Source organism: Coregonus clupeaformis, chromosome 3 (assembly GCF_020615455.1).
Source record: "Coregonus clupeaformis isolate EN_2021a chromosome 3, ASM2061545v1, whole genome shotgun sequence".
NCBI lineage: Eukaryota > Metazoa > Chordata > Actinopteri > Salmoniformes > Salmonidae > Coregonus > Coregonus clupeaformis.
The window spans coordinates 13641705-13663161 of record NC_059194.1 but is presented as its reverse complement, the minus strand read 5'-3'; the positions used below and the strand labels follow the sequence as shown (position 1 = coordinate 13663161).

The following is a 21457-nucleotide window of genomic DNA, read 5'->3' as shown; positions in this document are numbered from 1 at the left end:
TAATGGAATTTGGCCCACTGTTGATGTACTCTAAGTAATAATGCCTGATGGGGTGTAGTATATGACCAATATAGCACGGCTAAGGGGCTGTTCTTAGGATTACAGCCCTTAGCCATGGTATATTGCCCATATACCACAAACCCCTGAGGTGCCTTATTGCTATTATAAACTGGTTACCAACATAATTAGAACAGTAAAAATATATATATTTAGTCATACCCGTGGTATTGTCTGATATACTGTACCATGGCTTTTAGCAAAATCAGCATTCAGGGCTCGAACCACCCAGTTTATAATGGAAACTAATGGAAGACTATAACAGAAAGCAATTGTCTATGATGCTGTAAATCTGTTGGGGAATTTCCTGACTGTGTGTTCTGAAAGTCAGACTTGAATCTTCTGTGTATTACGGCTCTGCACTTCTGTGATGTGAGCAATTTCGATCTTCCGCCAACAATAGATTTAGCGACAGAGGAGCAAAAGCAATTGCGATTTCATGGCAGAATATCCCATTTATTCAAATGTTAGACAAAAGGAAATACACATTTGTGATGTGTGCAATTGATGAACAACTCTGTTTATCTACAGTTTATACATTTGTGTGTGTGATACATATATATATATATATATATATATAATCTCTTGTCATATGTAGTTAAAACAACATATCACCACCCCATTAAATATCCAGAATATCAAAGACCCCAATCCCTCCCACATTTGTTTAGCAATCTAAAGTTGTAAAAAAGCCTTATTTTTTAAAATTGTTATTTTTTAAAAACATTCATTCAAAAGATGCATTGAGTGCTAAAATTCAAGTCAGCATTATCCATCCAGCCACAATCAATATTCACTTTGGAATATGGCTAAAGGCAAAGACCACGACTTCAGAGTTCAGGAAGAAGTTCAAAGACTAGCATTGTTATGTCTCTAGCGTCTGTAGCATCTGTTGAAATCCAGTCAAAACAAGATGAGTAAGATAAAAGAGAACGCAATAACAAAACAGCAATCTAACAACAGTTTGAATCCATATCTTCACTTTGTTCTCTGCTCACATGATCTCTCTCTGAGATCCTGAAGACCTACCTGAGCACAGAGTTTTTAGCATCAATGGTTACGAAGCATACGCCTCTGAAACACTTCTTTTTTAATGTATATCTGGCAGGCAGTTTTGGTTGAAAGAAGAAAAACTGAAAAGTAGCATGAAACAATGAAGAAGTTGTGGGGATTAGAGCAGAGGGCGTACTACAAGTTTGCGTGGATGTCTTCGTGTCGCAGCACTTTGTAGGTGATCCAGTAGAAAATGTTGAAGAAGAGGAAGCTCAGAGGGAAGACGGCCCTGGATATCGTGTCGATGCGCTTGGCCCGGTCCACGAAGCACTTGCGGACCGCTTCGCCATCGTAAACAGTGGACACCGGCGGTGGCGGCGGGGTGAAGACCGTAGCCCCCTCCACAGTTGTTCCGTCCTTGGTCTGTAGGCAGTGACCCAGTCCATAGCCACGGAAGTAAAACCCACGGCTGTCTCTCGCCAGTTCCTCTTCCTGGGGAAGCAAAAGTAAAACACAGATTGGCTTCTCACTGTCAACTGGCATTAGCTCATATTTCTTCCCAGTGGATAATTCTCAGACACAGGCATTTGGGGTGTAACGTAGCAAAAGGGCTACAGGGTGAGGGCACAACATACTCGACAAAAATAATTAAAACAAGCATGCCTGAAAATATAATTTAAAGGGAGACGTATTTCCAGTCTACAGTATTGTACTTTTGCCTCGTGTGATGAATGATTTATGAGAGATGGTGTTTAATCAAGCCAGCGGCCTAAGATCAATTTTGTTCAATCATCTGCCTTTCTGGAGTCTCTCTACAGAGAGGGAGGATAGCGGGAGAGGAACAGCATCATTAGAGCAAAAGTGAAATTTTAATTATCAGTGTAAATTTTTTTACCTCCATTTATCTTTGTAGGCTAAGGACACTTTTTTTCCCTAAACTTCTGAAATAATGGACCTCTCAAGGTGCCTGAGTGAAAAGTCAGTGTCTGACAAAAAACTCACAATGGGCATTACCATGTGATGGATGGCACCCTTTCCACGCAGAGTGAGATGCCCTGTTCCCTCTCTTTGTGGAGAATATTAATAGACATGTAGCTTAACACTGACAGTCCTTTGACACCTTGAGAGATGCCATTTGGCAGGGGGAAAGTGGAGATGTAGGATCTAAATTGGGTGATTAGTAGTCAGCGTGAAAGCAGTGAGTGAATTGATTGACCCCCCCCCCCAAGTGTCTCTCTCCCTGACCCTTGAAATGCCCTTAGTGAAGGGCAGTTGGCAATATGTCCCCATTTATAGCCCAACTTCAGCTCCGCCAAGTTCCTTTCTTCAATAATGAGCATTGGCTTCCCTCTCCGACTTGCCTGCCTTGTTCCTTGGCTGTAAGTGAACTTGGTAGAAACTAACCGTTTATCTGTTGCACTGTGACAAATTACACCTTACAACAGAAGGATGAGGAGTTCTTCTTGCACTTAATTATCTCTTCTACCTCCACCTAAACTACAGTATGTCATGTGCTGAGGTCTAATGATGCGTTTCACTAAAGATAATAGGTACTAATCCTTGTTGGCCTGTGCTCATGGCCCCAGTCAGGTAGCTTCGGTACACACTTTGTGATTTGTTGGAGAGGAGTGCCGTTCTCACCACTGTGATCAACACCATGCAGTGTCCTGACTCTGCAGTGTCCTGACTCTGCAGGGCAGGGGCGGACAAGGACCAGAAATTGGCCAGGGCAATTCACACCAATGTTTTACATTATCGACTTTGACTTGGGAGGCAGAGCCAAAGCAAAGCAGCAAGTACAGTGAGGGAAAAAAGTATTTGATCCCCTGCTGATTTTGTACGTTTGCCCACAGACAAAGACATGATCAGTCTATAATTTTAATGGTTGGTTTATTTGAACAGTGAGAGACAGAATAACAACAAAAAAATCCAGAAAAACGCATGTCCAAAATGTTATAAATTGATTTGCATTTTAATAAGGGAAATAAGTATTTGACCCCTCTGCAAAACATTACTTAGTACTTGGTGGCAAAACCCTTGTTGGCAATCACAGAGGCCACTCCAGGACCTTAATGTGCTTCTTCTTGATCCACTCCTTTGTTGCCTTGGTCGTGTGTTTTGGGTCATTGTCATGCTGGAATACCCATCCACGACCCATTTTCAATGCCCTGGTTGAGGGAAGGAGGTTCTCACCCAAGATTTGACGGTGCCCCGTCCATCGTCCCTTTGATGCGGTGAAGTTGTCCTGTCCCCTTAGCAGAAAAACACCCCCAAAGCATAATGTTTCCACCTCCATGTTTGACGGTGGGGATGGTGTTCTTGGGGTCATAGGCAGCATTCCTCCTCCTGCAAATATGGCGAGTTGAGTTGATGCCAAAGAGCTCAATTTTGGTCTCATCTGACCACAACACTTTCACCCAGTTCTCCTCTGAATCATTCATATGTTCATTGGCAAACTTCAGACGGGCCTGTATATGTGCTTTCTTGAGCAGGGGGACCTTGCGGGCGCTGCAGGATTTCAGTCCTTCACGGCATAGTGTGTTACCAATTGTTTTCTTGGTGACTATGGTCCCAGCTGCCTTGAGATCATTGACAAGATCCTCCTGTGTAGTTCTGGGCTGATTCCTCACCGTTCTCATGATCATTGCAACTCCACGAGGTGAGATCTTGCATGGAGCCCCAGGCCGAGGGAGATTGACAGTTATTTTGTGTTTCTTCCATTTGCGAATAATCGCACCAACTGTTGTCACCTTCTCACCAAGCTGCTTGGCGATGGTCTTGTAGCCCATTCCAGCCTTGTGTAGGTCTACAATCTTGTCCCTTACATCCTTGGAGAGCTCTTTGGTCTTGGCCATGGTGGAGAGTTTGGAATCTGATTGATTGATTGCTTCTGTGGACAGGTGTCTTTTATACAGGTAACAAGCTGAGATTAGGAGCACTCCCTTTAAGAGTGTGCTCCTAATCTCAGCTCGTTACCTGTATAAAAGACACCTGGGAGCCAGAAATCTTTCTGATTGAGAGGGGTCAAATATTTATTTCCCTCATTAAAATGCAAATCAATTTATAACATTTTTGACATGCGTTTTTCTGGATTTTTTTGTTGTTATTCTGTCTCTCACTGTTCAAATAAACCTACCATTAAAATTATAGACTGATCATTTATTTGTCAGTGGGCAAACGTACAAAATCAGCAAGGGATCAAATACTCGACACATGGTGGGGCAGAACACATTCTGTCTGGGGATCAGAAGTGGCGGAAGACATTCGGTTTGGGGTCAGAGGTGACACAGGGGTCGGTTTTACCCTGGCACAGGCGCTGCAGTGCTGATTCAAGTTCCCGTGGTAGCTGGTGCTGGTAGTGTTGTTGCCAGGCAGGTCGTTCACTTTCCTCAGTGACTCTACACTCCCCGGTTGATTGGCCAAGGCCAGGGCCTCCGTAGGGAAAGGAGCAAGTACACAGATTGGAATAATGCCATTTGAAACCATCCTATTCTCTCTTAATACCAGTCATAAACCATGCTATTCTCTCTTTTAATACCAGTCAGAAACCAGTTGCACATTGGATTGTGTACTTATTTGCTCAGCTTTTATGATATTACAAGATTCGAGATAATTATTCGCTTCGTTCCTCCAAAACGTAATTCCTCAGAAATGCTCATCTGCTTTTTGCTGAGTGCAGGACATTTTCTCTGCTTCATTCCAAATTCAGCTAAAGCACTAGCTTTGAGCCAAAATGAGTGATAAAAGATGTGGACATAAAATGTATCAAACGTGGTGCAGAACTAAACGGAAAACAAGCTATGCTATTTAGCCTTTAGGTCAGGAAAAAAAAGGAAAACGTTGAACGTACGATACATCTTCCATAGCTGTTACCAAGGGAATTACTGTGGCTCAGGAGGCTGAGAAAAATATCCTTAAGGAACTAGAGTAGGCTCTGCAAACACCCTACAATTGTTGGCTCTGCAAACACCCTACAATTGTTGGCTCAGCAAACACCCTACAATATAACACACATTTTATTTCCTGTATGACGTAAGCTGTAGTGTATACAGTAGAGGTCCATGGGTACATGGGGCTTAGGGTCTGACTGCTCTCTCTGGTTTTTCAAAGCCAAGCATGGAGGTACAGTAGCTATTGATTAACCCTGGTCAGTCAGTGGCGGTAGCTAGGTGTGCTCCATCAGCCCTTGCGTCAATACCACCCTATGGATAATTCTCGATACATTTCTCGATGGGAGTAATTGCCCAACTGATGTGGAGAGGAGGAATCATAGCTGCGGGAAGTAGGGGTGCCGATGGTGCTGCAGCACCCCCTGAAAAATCAGAATTAAAAAACAATATTAATATTTCCACACAAAAATAGTGCACTGGCCCTTTACTAGTCCTGTGTTAGCGGACCGATATAGCCGTCTGTAGCGTGGACAAAAAAATCTTCCCGCGTCTATGGGAGGAGTTACTTCTTGCTCTCATGGACAATCATTTTCTCTCCTGTTATTGATTTGGGTCCAGTAGACGGTCTACTAAATCTGTGGGATTTGTCTGCCCTGGACAGTGGAAGCTTTACTACAAGTCTGGGAAAGCAGCCCAGCCATTTTGGAGCACAGTTGAATGTGATTCCTTCGGACTCTGTTGTCTCTGCTCTTGAGATTGAATTCCGTTTCGCTAAAGGGTCTCCTATTTGATCATATGCTCTCAGTAGCACTACCGCTCTCCACCCTCTACAAGTGGGTACATGGTGGATTGGTTGTTTGGCTGGAAAGTAATACTTCAGATCAGCAATTTAACTCCTAAGCTCTTGTTCAGCCTTTAAAACCCCCTGTATTACTTTCCCAGAGTTCCAGTGATGTGAGGCTGGAGAACAGCCTGTTAACACAGCAGGGGAATGGGGTGCTGGCGGGAGCCGGGAGCACACAGACCTCTGTGCAGGTCAGTGCTCACCATGGGAATGAGCTGAGTCTGAAACAAGCTGATCTTTCTTGTGTAATGTGACGGCCAGCTGTAGCGTGTTGCCGTTGTCAGTTTCTGAATAAACAGTGGCGCACAATAACATGGGGCGTAAGTCAGTGTGATAGGAGATGACAGGTTGGTGCGTGGTGGTTTACACTTACTATTCTCTGCCGCCGCTGCTTCTTCCTCAGTCTGATGAACTCCTTGTGTTGCCGTGAGACAAAGTTGACTGCTGCGTACTCGAGCAGCGCGGCGAACACGAACAGCAAGCACACAGCCATCCAGATGTCAATGGCCTTCACGTAGGACACCTGGAGACGCAGGCAAGGGGCACACAAGGTCACCGGGTCATCAATAGCCAATCAATGGAGATATTGGTGTACATAATGACGGGGGTGTGGCGCAAGAACTTTCAGCCCATCCCTCAACCAGGCAGACTATGGAGCCATATACTCAGATTGGCTCAGAATTCCAATGGGAGTCAATAAGATACAGGCAGACACATCATCCATGAGAGGTCACAGTAAAACCCAGGGAAAGTCAACTCCGCTCTATTCAGGAACACACCAAGGTCAAAACAGGTCAAACTCAAATTTGAAATTCCATAGTAATAGTTTGCCAGCTACATGTCTAGACATGGCCTAGCTATTGTGATATTTGCTTATCCAGTCTAACGAATCTAGAGGCCTAGCATGAGGCAGCAGCTACTTATCCAGTTAAGGTACAGTGAGGAAAAAAGTATTTGATCCCCTGCTGATTTTGTACGTTTGCCCACTGACAAAGAAATGATCAGTCTATAATTTTAATGGTAGGTTTATTTGAACAGTGAGAGACAGAATAACAACAAAAAAATCCAGAAAAACGCATGTAAAAATGTTATAAATTGATTTGCATTTTAATGAGGGAAATAAGTATTTGACCCCCTCTCAATCAGAAAGATTTCTGGCTCCCAGGTGTCTTTTATACAGGTAACGAGCTGAGATTAGGAGCACACTCTTAAAGGGAGTGCTCCTAATCTCAGCTTGTTACCTGTATAAAAGACACCTGTCCACAGAAGCAATCAATCAATCAGATTCCAAACTCTCCACCATGGCCAAGACCAAAGAGCTCTCCAAGGATGTCAGGGACAAGATTGTAGACCTACATAAGGCTGGAATGGGCTACAAGACCATCGCCAAGCAGCTTGGTGAGAAGGTGACAACAGTTGGTGCGATTATTCGCAAATGGAAGAAACACAAAATAACTGTCAATCTCCCTCGGCCTGGGGCTCCATGCAAGATCTCACCTCGTGGAGTTGCAATGATCATGAGAACGGTGAGGAATCAGACCAGAGCTACACGGGAGGATCTTGTCAATGATCTCAAGGCAGCTGGGACCATAGTCACCAAGAAAACAATTGGTAACACACTACGCCGTGAAGGACTGAAATCCTGCAGCGCCCGCAAGGTCCCCCTGCTCAAGAAAGCACATATACAGGGCCGTCTGAAGTTTGCCAGTGAACATCTGAATGATTCAGAGGAGAACTGGGTGAAAGTGTTGTGGTCAGATGAGACCAAAATCGAGCTCTTTGGCATCAACTCAACTCGCCGTGTTTGGAGGAGGAGGAATGCTGCCTATGACCCCAAGAACACCATCCCCACTGTCAAACATGGAGGTGGAAACATTATGCTTTGGGGGTATTTTTCTGCTAAGGGGACAGGACAACTTCACCGCATCAAAGGGACGATGGACGGGGCCATGTACTGTCAAATATTGGGTTTAGAACCTCCTTCCCTCAGCCAGGGCATTGAAAATGGGTCGTGGATGGGTATTCCAGCATGACAATGACCCAAAACACACGGCCAAGGCAACAAAGGAGTGGCTCAAGAAGAAGCACATTAAGGTCCTGGAGGGGCCTAGCCAGTCTCCAGACCTTAATCCCATGGAAAATCTGTGGAGGGAGCTGAAGGTTCGAGTTGCCAAACGTCAGCCTCGAAACCTTAATGACTTGGAGAAGATCTGCAAAGAGGAGTGGAACAAAATCGCTCCTGAGATGTGTGCAAACCTGGTGACCAACTACAAGAAACGTCTGACCTCTGTGATTGCCAACAAGGGTTTTGCCACCAAGTACTAAGTCATGTTTTTGCAGAGGGGTCAAATATTTATTTCCCTCATTAAAATGCAAACCAATTTATAACATTTTGGACATGCGTTTTTCTGGATTTTTTTGTTGTTATTCTGTCTCTCACTGTTCAAATAAACCTACCATTAAAATTATAGACTGATCATGTCTTTGTCAGTGGGCAAACGTACAAAATCAGCAGGGGATCAAATACTTTTTCCCCTCACTGTACATCCACATGTGTGTCATGGCAAGCATTGCAGATGCTGGAAGTATTGGTTATGAACTGGACCATTACATTGCGTTCCGTTGATCTGGCAGGTGACGATAACCAGGTGTAACATCAGATCGAGCTTAGCTTCATACTTCGAAAATTGGCACGGTCTACTTTGAGCCAGCCTACTAAAGTGACATCTGAAAGAGCCAATCAGCATTGGGAGAGGAGTCATCTCATTGGACTGAAACAATTTGAAAGATTATGATACATACCCACCAATGTTAGCGGTTCCTACAAGCTCTGCGTTGACAGTGACGCATCTGGTGAATAGTGTTTACGCGCCTTAGCATTGCTAGCACTTACTATACTCGCCATCCATCATCCCGCTTACTTGTCTTACTTTTTAACACTATCCCTGATGTTGGTAGACCCTTATCTCTGCTCACCTTGGGTAGAGAGGCCCGGGATCCGGAGCTCTGGGTGGTCATAGTGAGCACGGTTGTGATGCCCAGGCCCACTCTAGCCGGGGCAGCATCCATGTTGATCCAGAAGGAGACCCAGGACAGGATGACAATGAGCAGGCTGGGGATGTACATCTGGATCAGGTAATAGCCCATCTGTCTCTCCAGGTGGAACTTAACCTCGATGCAGGTGAATTTACCTGCCACCAGAGACAATAGCAATGGTAAGTATTTTTGGCATATTCAGAAGAATTGTGTAGGTTAGAAAAGTTGCCACTGGTCCATATTGAGAAGGAAGTTGTTGCTACTCCATTCGGGACTTAATTATATATTTTTTCTCATGTAAACTAAGTGAGCAAAAAGCACCGTCTTTATGCTCTGAACTCTTTTCTTAAACTTGGATTCAATCCCCAAACCTCTATACTGTAATTTCTGTTTCTATCAGAAGAACAATTGAAGTGAAGTTCCACCAAGGTCCCACCTGTGTTGTAGTGCTTGGTGCAGTAGCCCAGATCCTGCTCATCTTTCAGCACGAACTGTGGGAGCGTCAGATCATCAGCCACCTGCACCGGGTTCTCGGCCAACCACTCGAAGATCAGATCATTCATGGTATACCCAACTACAGAGAGCGAGAGAGTGAGGGGAGGAGGGGTGGGAGAGATTATGAGAAATGGAGACAGAGGTGCAAAGGGAAAGATATTAGGGTTGGGCGGTTTCCAGATGTTCATATCGTCCTTCTCTCATTCCGGGATTTACGGTATTACCTGCTTAGTACACAAGGGGGCATCTGTTACCAGAATGCTAACAAAAGTAGCACAAGTAATAGCGATTTTTCATTGAGGCTGCTAGCTAAATATGCTAACAAGCACAAACGATAATAAACAAATTGCAAAGACAGACAATCCAGCTCATAAAGTTATAAATATATGTAGGAGCTACCGAATGTCATTTTTGGTGAGTTTGGACATTTACAAGCGAATGTGAATGAGAGACATTGCACAAATGAACAAAGTTTTGATGCATGCTTGTCTGCTCTGAAGCAGCATGTGTCCACGCTATGTCTGTCTGGAGTAGCTAGAGCAATGGGCCTGCCTGCTCTGCTCGGAGAAGAGCAGACCAGGAGGAGCAGACAGGCCGAGAACGGAGGAGTACAATGGATAGCAGTGGCAGCTGTACAGGTAACTCATCCAAAGGGTTTTGACTTCTCAAACATGGCAGAAAGCTAAGTCACCTTATTAATTCAGTAACTTACTTAGATAAATAGCAAACCGTAAAAAAAAAAAAACTGTTTTTAAGCTGCAGTAAAAGTGCAGTAACTGCAGTCGACTGTGGTATTTTGGATGTGGTAATTGCAGAATAACTGCAGTGTACTGCAAAATTACTGCAGTAAAAAAAATGTTTTTTAAAAAGCAGTATTTGCAGCATACTGCAGTTAGACTGCACTCTGACTGCAATCTTTTTTCGTAAGGGAAGTTAAACTTAGGGGTCGCATTAACGCAGAATTCTTAATTTTTCACGCAGGAAATAAAGATAATACGGGTAAGAAATCTCATGCTGCATTTTGTAAACGCAGATCTAAAATGCTTATTTTTGTAATTTCTGCTGGGCATCACACACATTTTGTGCTTCAGTTGCACCTCTCCACTCAGATGAGAATTCACGAACTGGCATTCTATCTGCAGACAGCACTCTGACTGATGTGGAGCTTTTTTCTCCTGTACTTTTCTTGGTATAGCCAACCTACCTTTCTCCGGTAAAATTCAAGATGAACTTTAAGCAAAACATTAAGAATGTAGGCTACATTCTTTCTATGATAAACATTAGAAATATGATGGCCATGCATTGTTTTTGCAAAAAACTTGTTTACTTCATCAATCAATCAATCAATTTTATTTTATATAGCCCTTCTTACATCAGCTAATATCTCGAAGTGCTGTACAGAAACCCAGCCTAAAACCCCAAACAGCTAGTAATGCAGGTGTAGAAGCACGGTGGCTAGGAAAAACTCCCTAGAAAGGTCAAAACCTAGGAAGAAACCTAGAGAGGAACCAGGCTATGAGGGGTGGCCAGTCCTCTTCTGGCTGTGCCGGGTGGAGATTATAACAGAACCATGCCAAGATGTTCAAAAATGTTCATAAGTGACAAGCATGGTCAAATAATAATCAGGAATAAATCTCAGTTGGCTTTTCATAGCCGATCATTAAGAGTTGAAAACAGCAGGTCTGGGACAGGTAGGGGTTCCATAACCGCAGGCAGAACAGTTGAAACTGGAATAGCAGCAAGGCCAGGCGGACTGGGGACAGCAAGGAGTCACCACGGCCGGTAGTCCCGGCGTATGGTCCTAGGGCTCAGGTCTCTCAGTTGGCTTTTCATAGCCGATCATTAAGAGTTGAAAACAGCAGGTCTGGGACAGGTAGGGGTTTCGTAACCGCAGGCAGAACAGTTGAAACTGGAATAGCAGCAAGGCCAGGCGGACTGGGGACAGCAAGGTGTCAGCATGCCCGGTAGTCCTGACGTATGGTCCTAGGGCTCAGGTTCTCAGAGAGAAAGAGAGACGAGAGAATTAGAGAGAGCATACTTAAATTCACACAGGACACTGGATAAAACAGGAGAAGTACTCCAGGTATAACCAACTAACCCCAGCCCCCCCGACACATAAACTACTGCAGCATAAATACTGGAGGCTGAGACAGGAGCGGTCCGGAGACACTGTGGCCCCATCCGAAGAAACCCCCGGACAGGGCCAAACAGGAAGGATATAACCCCACCCACTCTGCCAAAGCACAGCCCCCGCACCACCAGAGGGATATCCTCAACCACCAACTTACAATCCTGAGACAAGGCCGAGTATAGCCCACAGAGGTCTCCACCACAGCACAAACCAAGGGGGGCGCCAACCCAGACAGGAAGATCACGTCAGTAACTCAAACCACTCAAGTGACGCACCCCTCCCAGGGACGGCATGAAAGAGCACCAGCAAGCCAGTGACTCAGCCCCTGTAACAGGGTTAGAGGCAGAGAACCCCAGTGGAGAGAGGGGAACCGGCCTGGCAGAGACAGCAAGGGCTGTTCGTTGCTCCAGAGCCTTTCCGTTCACCTTCACACTCCTGGGCCAGACTACACTCAATCATATGACCTACTGAAGAGATAAGTCTTCAGTAAAGACTTAAAGGTTGAGACCGAGTCTGCGTCTCTCACATGGGTAGGCAAACTGTTCCATAAAAATGGAGATCTATAGGAGAAAGCCCTGCCTCCCGCTGTTTGCTTAGAAATTCTAGGGACAATTAGGAGGCCTGCGTCTTGTGACCGTAGCGTACGTATTGGTATGTACGGCAGGACCAACTCGGAAAGATAGGTAGGAGCAAGCCCATGTAACGCTTTATAGGTTAACAGTAAAACCTTGAAATCAGCCCTTGCCTTAACAGGAAGCCAGTGTAGGGAAGCTAGCACTGGAGTAATATGATCAAATTTCTTGGTTCTAGTCAGGATTCTAGCAGCCGTATTTAGCACTAACTGAAGTTTATTTAGTGCTTTATCCGGTAGCCGGAAAGTAGAGCATTGCAGTAGTCTAACCTAGAAGTAACAAATGCATGGATTAATTTTTCTGCATCATTTTTGGACAGAAAATTTCTGATTTTTGCAATGTTACGTAGATGGAAAAAAGCTGTCCTTGAAACAGTCTTGATATGTTCGTCAAAAGAGAGATCAGGGTCAAGAGTAACGCCGAGGTCCTTCACAGTTTTATTTGAGACGACTTTACAACCATCAAGATGAATTGTCAGATTTAACAGAAGATCTCTTTGTTTCTTGGGACCTAGAACAAGCATCTCTGTTTTGTCCGAGTTTAAAAGTAGAACGTTTTCAGCCATCCACTTCCTTATGTCTGAAACACAGGCTTCTAGCGAGGGCAATTTTGGGGCTTCACCATGTTTCATTGAAATGTACAGCTGTGTGTCATCCGCATAGCAGTGAAAGTTAACATTATGTTTTCGAATAACATCCCCAAGAGGTAAAATATATAGTGAAAACAATAGTGGTCCTAAAACGGAACCTTGAGGAACACCGAAATGTACAGTTGATTTGTCGGAGGACAGACCATTCACAGAGACAAACTGATATCTTTCCGACAGGTAAGATCTAAACCAGGCCAGAACTTGTCCGTGTAGACCAATTTGGGTTTCCAGTCTCTCCAAAAGAATGTGGTGATCGATAGTGTCAAAGGCAGCACTAAGGTCTAGTAGCACGAGGACAGATGCAGAGCCTCGGTCTGACGCCATTAAAAGGTCATTTACCACCTTCACAAGTGCAGTCTCAGTGCTATGATGGGGTCTAAAACCAGACTGAAGCATTTCGTATACATTGTTTGTCTTCAGAAAGGCAGTGAGTTGCTGCGCAACAGCTTTTTCTAAAATTTTTGAGAGGAATGGAAGATTCGATATAGGCCGATAGTTTTTTATATTTTCCGGGTCAAGGTTTGGCTTTTTCAAGAGAGGCTTTATCACTGCCACTTTTAGTGAGTTTGGTACACATCCGGTGGATAGAGAGCTGTTTATTATGTTCAACATAGGAGGGCCAAGCACAGGAAGCAGCTCCTTCAGCAGTTTTTGTGAGGCTGCCAGCCAAATAGTGTTCCACTTCTGTTCATGAAAATTAAGCTATTTTCTGCCGAATGTGTTGCACTAATGTATTTTCTGTGAAGGAAAACTATAGTTGCACGTCCCTGATCACTCTATTGAAGCAAAAAAACACTTGACTTTTAATATGAAACACGACCCGTCAATACACAGCTGGACTCACCTGCTCCGGCTTTCACCCTTTGTGCTATTTACACGTGACTGGCTCAAATGTTCTGGGGAACTATAAGCTTCATAATGTAAAATAATGTGAAGGGTTAACTGAAGAACCGGCTTTATCTCCTAACATACTGCACAAGTTGATTGCAGGTATTTACTTAAAAAGTAGCTACAAATATAAAAATGTATTGAAAAACTTCAAAGAAAGTTTCAAGTGGTATTGACAGTATTGAAAAACCATCCCGTGGCCATTTCCAAATACCCTGGTATACGGTATACCGCCCAAGCCTAAACGATATAGACATATGGAGAGAGGGAGAGAGTTGAGAAAGGGAGAGATGGAGGGTTGGACCGAGATAGACCGAGGTGTAAATGAAGAGAGGGTGGTAGAGGGAGAGAGAGGTGTGGGGTATACAGTGTGACGTCCCTCAGTCCAGCTGCCATTCCGTTCACATCTCCCTCCCCGCCTGTTTGTCATGATAAAAGGTCATACGCCACAGCTTCCAAAGTGGCAGACCGGTTGCTTGAAGGTTGAATGCGAAGGGTGAACGTGAGGTGCATGCCTCCCCGACAGCGAGAGCTGATGGCTTAATGGATGCAGGGTTGCCCTTGCATTCGCTTACACGTGTTTGCGCCGCTGAAGACCCGCAAAGCCGGTCAGTTTGGCGAGGTTACTGTGTAAGCAAACATACATCACACTCGACCAAGCGGCCATACGTAACCACTCAAGACGAAACCGTAATTGCTTTGCGCGCCCATGGGAGCACAGCTTGCAGGAGTTGATTGGGAATGCCTCGCCTCAGACAAAGGACAGTAAACTGAGGCTGCCTTGACACATCTGAATAATACTACTGATGTCCATCTGGGGCCCGAGTAACAAAGACATCAGTTATTGAAGATATTATCCCCCCAATCCTTACCAGCAGCTTGAAAACAACGCCACCACCACTGTTACTTTACAGCCTTATTCTAAAATTGATTAAATAATTTTTTCCCCCTCATCAATCTACACAAAATACCCCATAATGACAAAACACAGTGATTTTGATTTTTTTGCAAATGTATAAAAATATATATCACTGATGAGAAAAAAAAATGTATTTTATCAATTTTAGAATAAGGCTGTAACGTAACAAAATGTGGAAAAATAAGTGGTCTGAATACTTTCCGAATGCACTGTACACTTTATCCATATACGTACTGGCTTAATGATACCAAATTGGGTCACGAGAACACATGATGGTTTTAAAGATTGCTTGAAGTAGGATATAGCTACATGATCTGTCAGAATAAGGCAAACATTAACATGTGAAGGTCTATTTATATCTACTAGAGCTCAAGGCATCAAGATTACGGCTAACAAACAGCACTGGCCTGGAATCCTCAGACCCCTCCCTCTTTCCCTCTCCCCCCTCTCTTTTCTCTCCTGGCTCTCACCCTCAATGTGGCAGCTTTGGCAGTTGGCACATCGCGTGGCAGTTAAACCTGCAACTGTGTCCTCACCATGTCCTCCCTGGGCAGCCAAGGTGATCACACCCTTGGGCAGTGTAGTAACACTTGTCAAAACAGAGCTGGCCTGCCCCTTTAGAGCCATGGAGAGGAGGGCTTCATTTAATCAGAAAGGATTAGGACTCCTGTAATGGCCCTGTCAGGTAGTAAACCTGCTGGCGCGTTCTGCGCAGATTTCTCTCCTCACTTGCTCTCCACACTTTAGGAGGGTTTAACTGCAGACAATGAGTGGAAACATTTAGGGGGGCAGGTACTCAACGACTAAAAAAGAGGGGCGGGGGGGGGTGGTATAAGGTTACTCTGTAGGGCAATGCTGAGAATAGTGAACCTAACAGATGTAGGATCTTAATTTGATCACCTTTTTTTTGCAGTGAATTTTCCTGCACCGCAGTAAATGCAGTTGAGCTTCATGATTTGCATAAATTCACAGAAAACCAACATGGTTATATTAACAGTATAGCACTTTTCATGTAGCCTACTTTTGGCCAACTAATAGCCTATCTACCGATCAAGCAACATTTTGACCTCAACTTTCAAATCCTGTTGCTGCACGATTATTTAGCTGTGACAATATAGGTCAAATTAAGATCCTACATCTGTACATGCATCTGCATGTTGATTCCCAAAAATATATGTATTAATCTTTATCACATTTGGCATTGAAATGTGTATACTCTGAGTATCCAAAACATTAAGAACACCTGCTCTTTCCATGACATAGACTGACCAGGTGAATCCAGGCGAAAGCTATGATCCCTTATTGGTGTCACTTGTTAAATCCACTTCAAAATCAGTGTAGATGAAGGGGAGGAGACAGGTTAAAGAAGGATTTTTAAGCCTTGAGACAATTATGATATGGATTGTCTGTGTGCCATTCAGAGGGTGAATGGGCAAGATGGTAGTAGGTGCCAGGCACACCGGTTTGTGTCAAGAACTGCGACGCTGCTGGGTTTTTCCATGCTCAACAGTTTCCTGTGTGTATCAAGAATGGTCCACCACCTAAAGGACATTTTACATTTACATTTTAGTCATTTAGCAGACGCTCTTATCCAGAGCGACTTACAGTTAGTGAGTGCATAATTTTTTTTTATTCTCCATACTGGCCCCCTGTGGGAATCGAACCCACAACCCTGGCGTTGCAAGCGCCATGCTCTACCAACAGTATATATATATACAACTGTAGGAAGCATTGGAGTCAACATGGGCCAGCATACCTGTGGAACGCTTGACACCTTGTAGAGTCCATGTCCTGACGAATAGAGCCCCACAGTGGAGGTGTCATAATACCCATAAAACCTAGCAGTCAAACAGGGAAATGGTTCCAATGGAAAAACGATTGGAACCATTTCCCTGTTTGACCGCTAGGTTTTATGGGTATTATGACTCATACTGTGGTACTCTACAGAGGCTGTTCTGAGGTCAAAAGGGGGGATGGTGCAACTCAATATTAGGAAGGTGTTCCTAATGTTTGGTATACTCAATGTATATGCTTCAATAAGTTCCTACACTAGTATAAATCTTCCAATTGAAACAGAGAGTGGGAAAGCAATAGGAATATTCACTAGACTTAAGTTAAGTTATCTTGTCTGGCCTGGTGGCGGGCGCCAGGGGTGGGTCATAGAATAAAAGGGAACACAAAATGAAGGTTTCATTATTGATATCCTGGAAATTGGATTTGTGGGGGGGCAGATGCTATCAGTGCTGGGGGCAGCGAATTGAATTATTTTTTTCTTTACCTTTTATCTAGGTAATAAGGAAGGACATGCTATGCACAGGATTTATCGACTGACTTTGCTCTATTTATATTTTTTATGAAGAGATTCCTACATGTTTGGTACACCGCACATGCATTTCATTACCCTGACGGGATATCACTGTCAAAGCTAGCCTGTAATTTGTTATTGCAGAGTCAGTGACTACACAAGCCGGTGTCAGAAAGTCCATCTTTAATTTTGCAAGAGTAACCATCATCAGAGGATGTTTGATAAAAGCAGCAACTCAAAACCTAGCCTGTCACATTCAGGCATTGAATGTAACCTCAAATCAATGTCACTCCTTTGTGATGATAATATCTCTTAAGAATTTCACAACTTAAAATGCTCCATCTATAAGCTAATAGCTGTGAAAAGGGGAAAGGAAGCTAATAGCTGTGAAAAGGGGAGAGGAAGCTAATAGCTGTGAAAAGGGGAGGGGAAGCTAATAGCTGTGAAAAGGGGAGGGGAAGCTAATAGCTGTGAAAAGGGGAGGGGAAGCTAATAGCTGTGAAAAGGGGAGGGGAAGCTAATAGCTGTGAAAAGGGGAGAGGAAGCTAATAGCTGTGAAAAGGGGAGAGGAAGCTAATAGCTGTGAAAAGGGGAGAGGAAACTAATAGCTGTGAAAAGGGGAGAGGAGGATAATAGCTGTGAAAAGGGGAGAGGAAGCTAATAGCTGTGAAAAGGGGAGGGGAAGCTAATAGCTGTGAAAAGGGGAGGGGAAGCTAATAGCTGTGAAAAGGGGAGGGGAAGCTAATAGCTGTGAAAAGGGGAGGGGAAGCTAATAGCTGTGAAAAGGGGAGAGGAAGGAAGACAAAGAGGAAGAAGGAGATAGAGGGAGACTCACAGCTTTCAAGCTGCATGGTACAGGTCTGAATATCCATGGGGAAATTCTTCAAGTCCATAGGGCAGGACAGGATGAGAGTCAGCCTGAGATAGAAAGAGAGAAGGGCAGTTTTAGGTGAAGGTAAAGGGCAAAGGAGAGCGTGAAAGAAGAGAATTACAACATACAGGGAGAAATGAAGACCGAGGCAAGGAGGACAGCTGCAAAGGTCAGTAAAGGGACTTCACAGGGCAGACATTTTATTTAAACTCACCTAATGCTTCGACGGTGGACAGTTTTACGACCTACCTCAAGATTAACACTGTACTATACATTACGGGATGAATTGTGAGCATTTTTCCGCACGATCAAAAAAAGGCTAATTGTAAAGGATGCTGTGAGTTACAATGCCATTTGGTTACAATAGCAAACTAATTGGTAGACATCTTCCTTTTATTGATTGAGGCGCTGACGCATTGAGCCTTCAAGGAGCCGTGGGAAAGAGAAGGAACTATTAGGGAATTTTAGTTAAAAGAGAAGCCGTGTAATTACCTGCTGTAATGCATTGCCCAGAGGACAGACGAGAGCCACCAGCGCTACGCTACTCGCAGCCCAGAGGACAGACGAGAGCCACCAGCGCTACGCTACTCGCAGCCCAGAGGACAGACGAGAGCCACCAGCGCTACGCTACTCGCAGCCCAGAGGACAGACGAGAGCCACCAGCGCTACACTACTCGCAGCAGGAGCCCCATCACTATTGTGCTGCGATAACGTGAAATTCCAGGCTAAAAAATAAATCGCCCACAGATACACTGACGAATGAGCCTTCAAAGTTTCTCTGCGTCCTCGGTTTCAGAGAGGTAGCTACTAAAACGCCTTTTGGACTAGTGTGTGATCATTGTTAGCAAATAAATATGCCGTTGTAACCAACTGCATGTTTTTCAATTCCTTTCATGGGGTCATGAATGTTGGAGGAGAGATAGATCAACTCACAACAGTGTTTGGTTTTGATTGTGGGGCTAATATATTGGTATCAAAATTCATGTGATGAATAACTCACTAACTCCCCCTGTGGCCACAGACAGAAGCATCTTGAATAACTCACTAGGTTCCCCTGTGGCCACAGACAGAAGCATCTTGAATAACTCACTAGCTCCCCCGTGGCCATAGCCAGAATTGTCTTGAATAACTTACTAGCTCCCCCTGTGGCCACACACCGAACTGTCTCTGCTCACCTGATGCTATACAGTACACTCCCATCTTGGAAGATCCGCAGCAGTTTGTTGTCGGTGGTGACCTCGTGAAAGTTAGCCCCCTTCTCATTAGCGAAGAAAAGGTCAGGCTTCCAGATGGAGTCCAACATGGAAGGATCCAGGTCCAAGGAGTCGTCTGGGTACTCCTGGTAAGCCAAACGGGGATCGTTCCATTTTTGCCGTAGGAACACATTAAGCCTGTAGTCCTGTGGATTGAACAAGAAATTTAGTAATTGTCCCTTTCTCAATTAATTGTTTCTCGATTCCTCGCATCCTCTTTCTTCGCCTCCTCCTCAAAAACGCACTAGAGAAGGTCAGAGGGGATGGACTGGAACTTCTCCTCGATTGCGGCTGAGAAGGAGGCGAGGAGATAGGATGTAGGATGTGAGGAATTGTGGAAGATGAATCGAGATTGAGACATAGCAGTTCGAGACAGTGTGTCATACCTTGTCCAAGATGGCGTAGCAGTGCGGTCACGGTTTTATTCATTGTCCTTGTGTAAATATCCCTTTTCTTGTTTTTTTTTGTCTATTTTGTATATACTTCTCAATTTTTACTTTTCATTCTTTAACTAAATATACTTTCCTGCAACCCGCCTCACCCAACGTGGAAAGGATTCTATTATTTCTTTATAACTTTCATCAAGAACCTTAAGCTGAAACTAGTGTAGCTGCAACTGAATGGCTACTTGCTATTAGTCACTGTTAGCGTCTTCACCATTGTCCGTGGCCTTTACTATCCACCAGCCAGCTCTAGCTCTAGCCTGGACAATTCGTCGGCCAGTCTGCACAGCGTGCTATCGACCCAGAGCTTATTGGACTTTCTGCCGGAATCACTGGACCCTAGCGCCGGATCATCGCAACCAGCTAGCTAGCTGCAACCTGTTGTTGGCTAATTACCATTGCCCTATAGCAAGCACCAGTTAGCCTTGAGCTAGCCTCAGGCCCATCTCCCGGCTATCTACCTCTCTGTCAACCGGACGGGACCTCCTAGTGTTGACACTGAGCCCCGCCGATCCAACACGACTGGTTTGCCGACGAAATCGTCTGATGTGGTTTCAACAGGCTTCCCGTTGCGACGACCATGAAGATCCATCTGCCAGCCCCGGCCCGCTAGCACACGCAAACTACAACTGTGCTCCCTGCTAGCTGTGCTGAAGCACCAATTTGAACTGCTCTCGGACTCACATATTGCTGTTCACTGGACCTTATGATCACTCAGCTGCACAGCTGATGCCTGCTGGACTGTTCCTTTACACGGTACCCTGTCCTGTTTATTCTGTTTAGCCTCAGCCCAAACGTTATCGCTATTACCAGTTGTTGTCTTAGCTCTCTCTAATAACACCTGTGATTGCTTTATGCCTCTCTCCCATGTCAATTATGCCTTGCCTATTGCTGTTTGGGTTAGTTCTTATTATACAATTTCACTGTAGAACCCCTAGTCCCTCTCAAACTGCCTCAAATAGTTCCTTTGTTCCACCCCCCATACACGCCGAGACCGGCTCAATCGGTGCCTCCAGTGATGCTATCTCTTTCATTCTTACCCAACGCTTAGGGTTACCTGAACTGTACTCATATCCTTCCATATCCTTTTCTGTACATAATGCCCTGAATCTTTTCTACAACGCCCGGAGAACTGCCCCCTTTATTCTATGTACCCAACGCACTAGAAGACCAGTTCTTAAAGCCTTTAGTCGTATCCTTATTCTAGTCCTCCTCTGTTCCTCTGGTGATGTAGAGGCTAACCCAGGCCCTGCAGCCCCCAGTATCACTCCTACTCCCCATGAGCTATCATTTATTGACTTCTGTAACCATAAAAGTCTTGGTTTTCTGCACGTAAATATCAGAAGCCTCCTTCCTAAGTTTGAGTTATTCAATGAGTTAACACTCCGCCAACCCTGATGTTCTAGCAGTGTCTGAATCCTGGCTTAGGAAGGCCACCAAAAATTCTGAAATTTCCATCCCCAACTATAACATTTTCCGTCTAGATAGAACTGCCAAAGGGGGTGGAGTTGCAATCTACTGTAGAGATAGCCTGCAGAGCTCTATCATACTATCCAGGTCTGTGCCCAAACAGTTTGAGCTTCTACTTCTAAAAAATCCACCTTTCCAGAAATAAATCTCTCACTGTTGCCGCTTGCTACAGACCCCCCTCAGCCCCCAGCTGTGCCCTGGACACCATATGTGAATTGATTGCCCCCCATCTATCCTCAGAGTTCGTACTGCTTGGTGACCTAAATTGGGATATGCTTAACACCCCGGCCATCCTACAATCTAAACTAGATGCCCTCAATCTCACACAAATTATCAACGAACCTACCAGGTACAACCCTAAATCCGTAAACATGGGTACCCTCATAGATATCATCCTGACTAACTTACCCTCTAAATACATCTCCGCTGTCTTCAACCAGGATCTCAGCGATCACTGCCTTATTGCCTGCGTCCGTAACGGGTCCGCGGTCAAACGACCACCCCTCATCACTGTCAAACGCTCCCAAAAACACTTCAGCGAGCAGGCCTTCCTAATTGACCTGGCCCAGGTATCCTGGATG

At 44.6% G+C, this 21457-nt stretch overlaps 1 protein-coding gene across 2 annotated transcripts in view; it reads right to left on the bottom strand.

Annotated features, from left to right (window-relative positions):
- Positions 1-517: 517 nt before the first annotated feature.
- The window catches only part of LOC121540713 (glycine receptor subunit alpha-4), a 95097-nt gene continuing 74157 nt past the window's right edge, over positions 518-21457 (bottom strand). Inside the window, exons 4-10 of one of the 2 annotated variants that reach the window (XM_041849760.2) lie at positions 18886-19109; positions 17675-17757; positions 9257-9394; positions 8761-8975; positions 6158-6307; positions 4354-4482; positions 518-1542 (exon numbers count right to left, since the gene is read on the bottom strand). In XM_041849760.2, coding sequence (XP_041705694.1) covers positions 1246-1542; positions 4354-4482; positions 6158-6307; positions 8761-8975; positions 9257-9394; positions 17675-17757; positions 18886-19109 — 1236 coding nt within the window. In that variant the 3' untranslated portion in view covers positions 518-1245. The remainder of the gene's footprint in view (positions 1543-4353; positions 4483-6157; positions 6308-8760; positions 8976-9256; positions 9395-17674; positions 17758-18885; positions 19110-21457) is intronic. The other variant, XM_041849768.2, reaches the window with a different exon arrangement.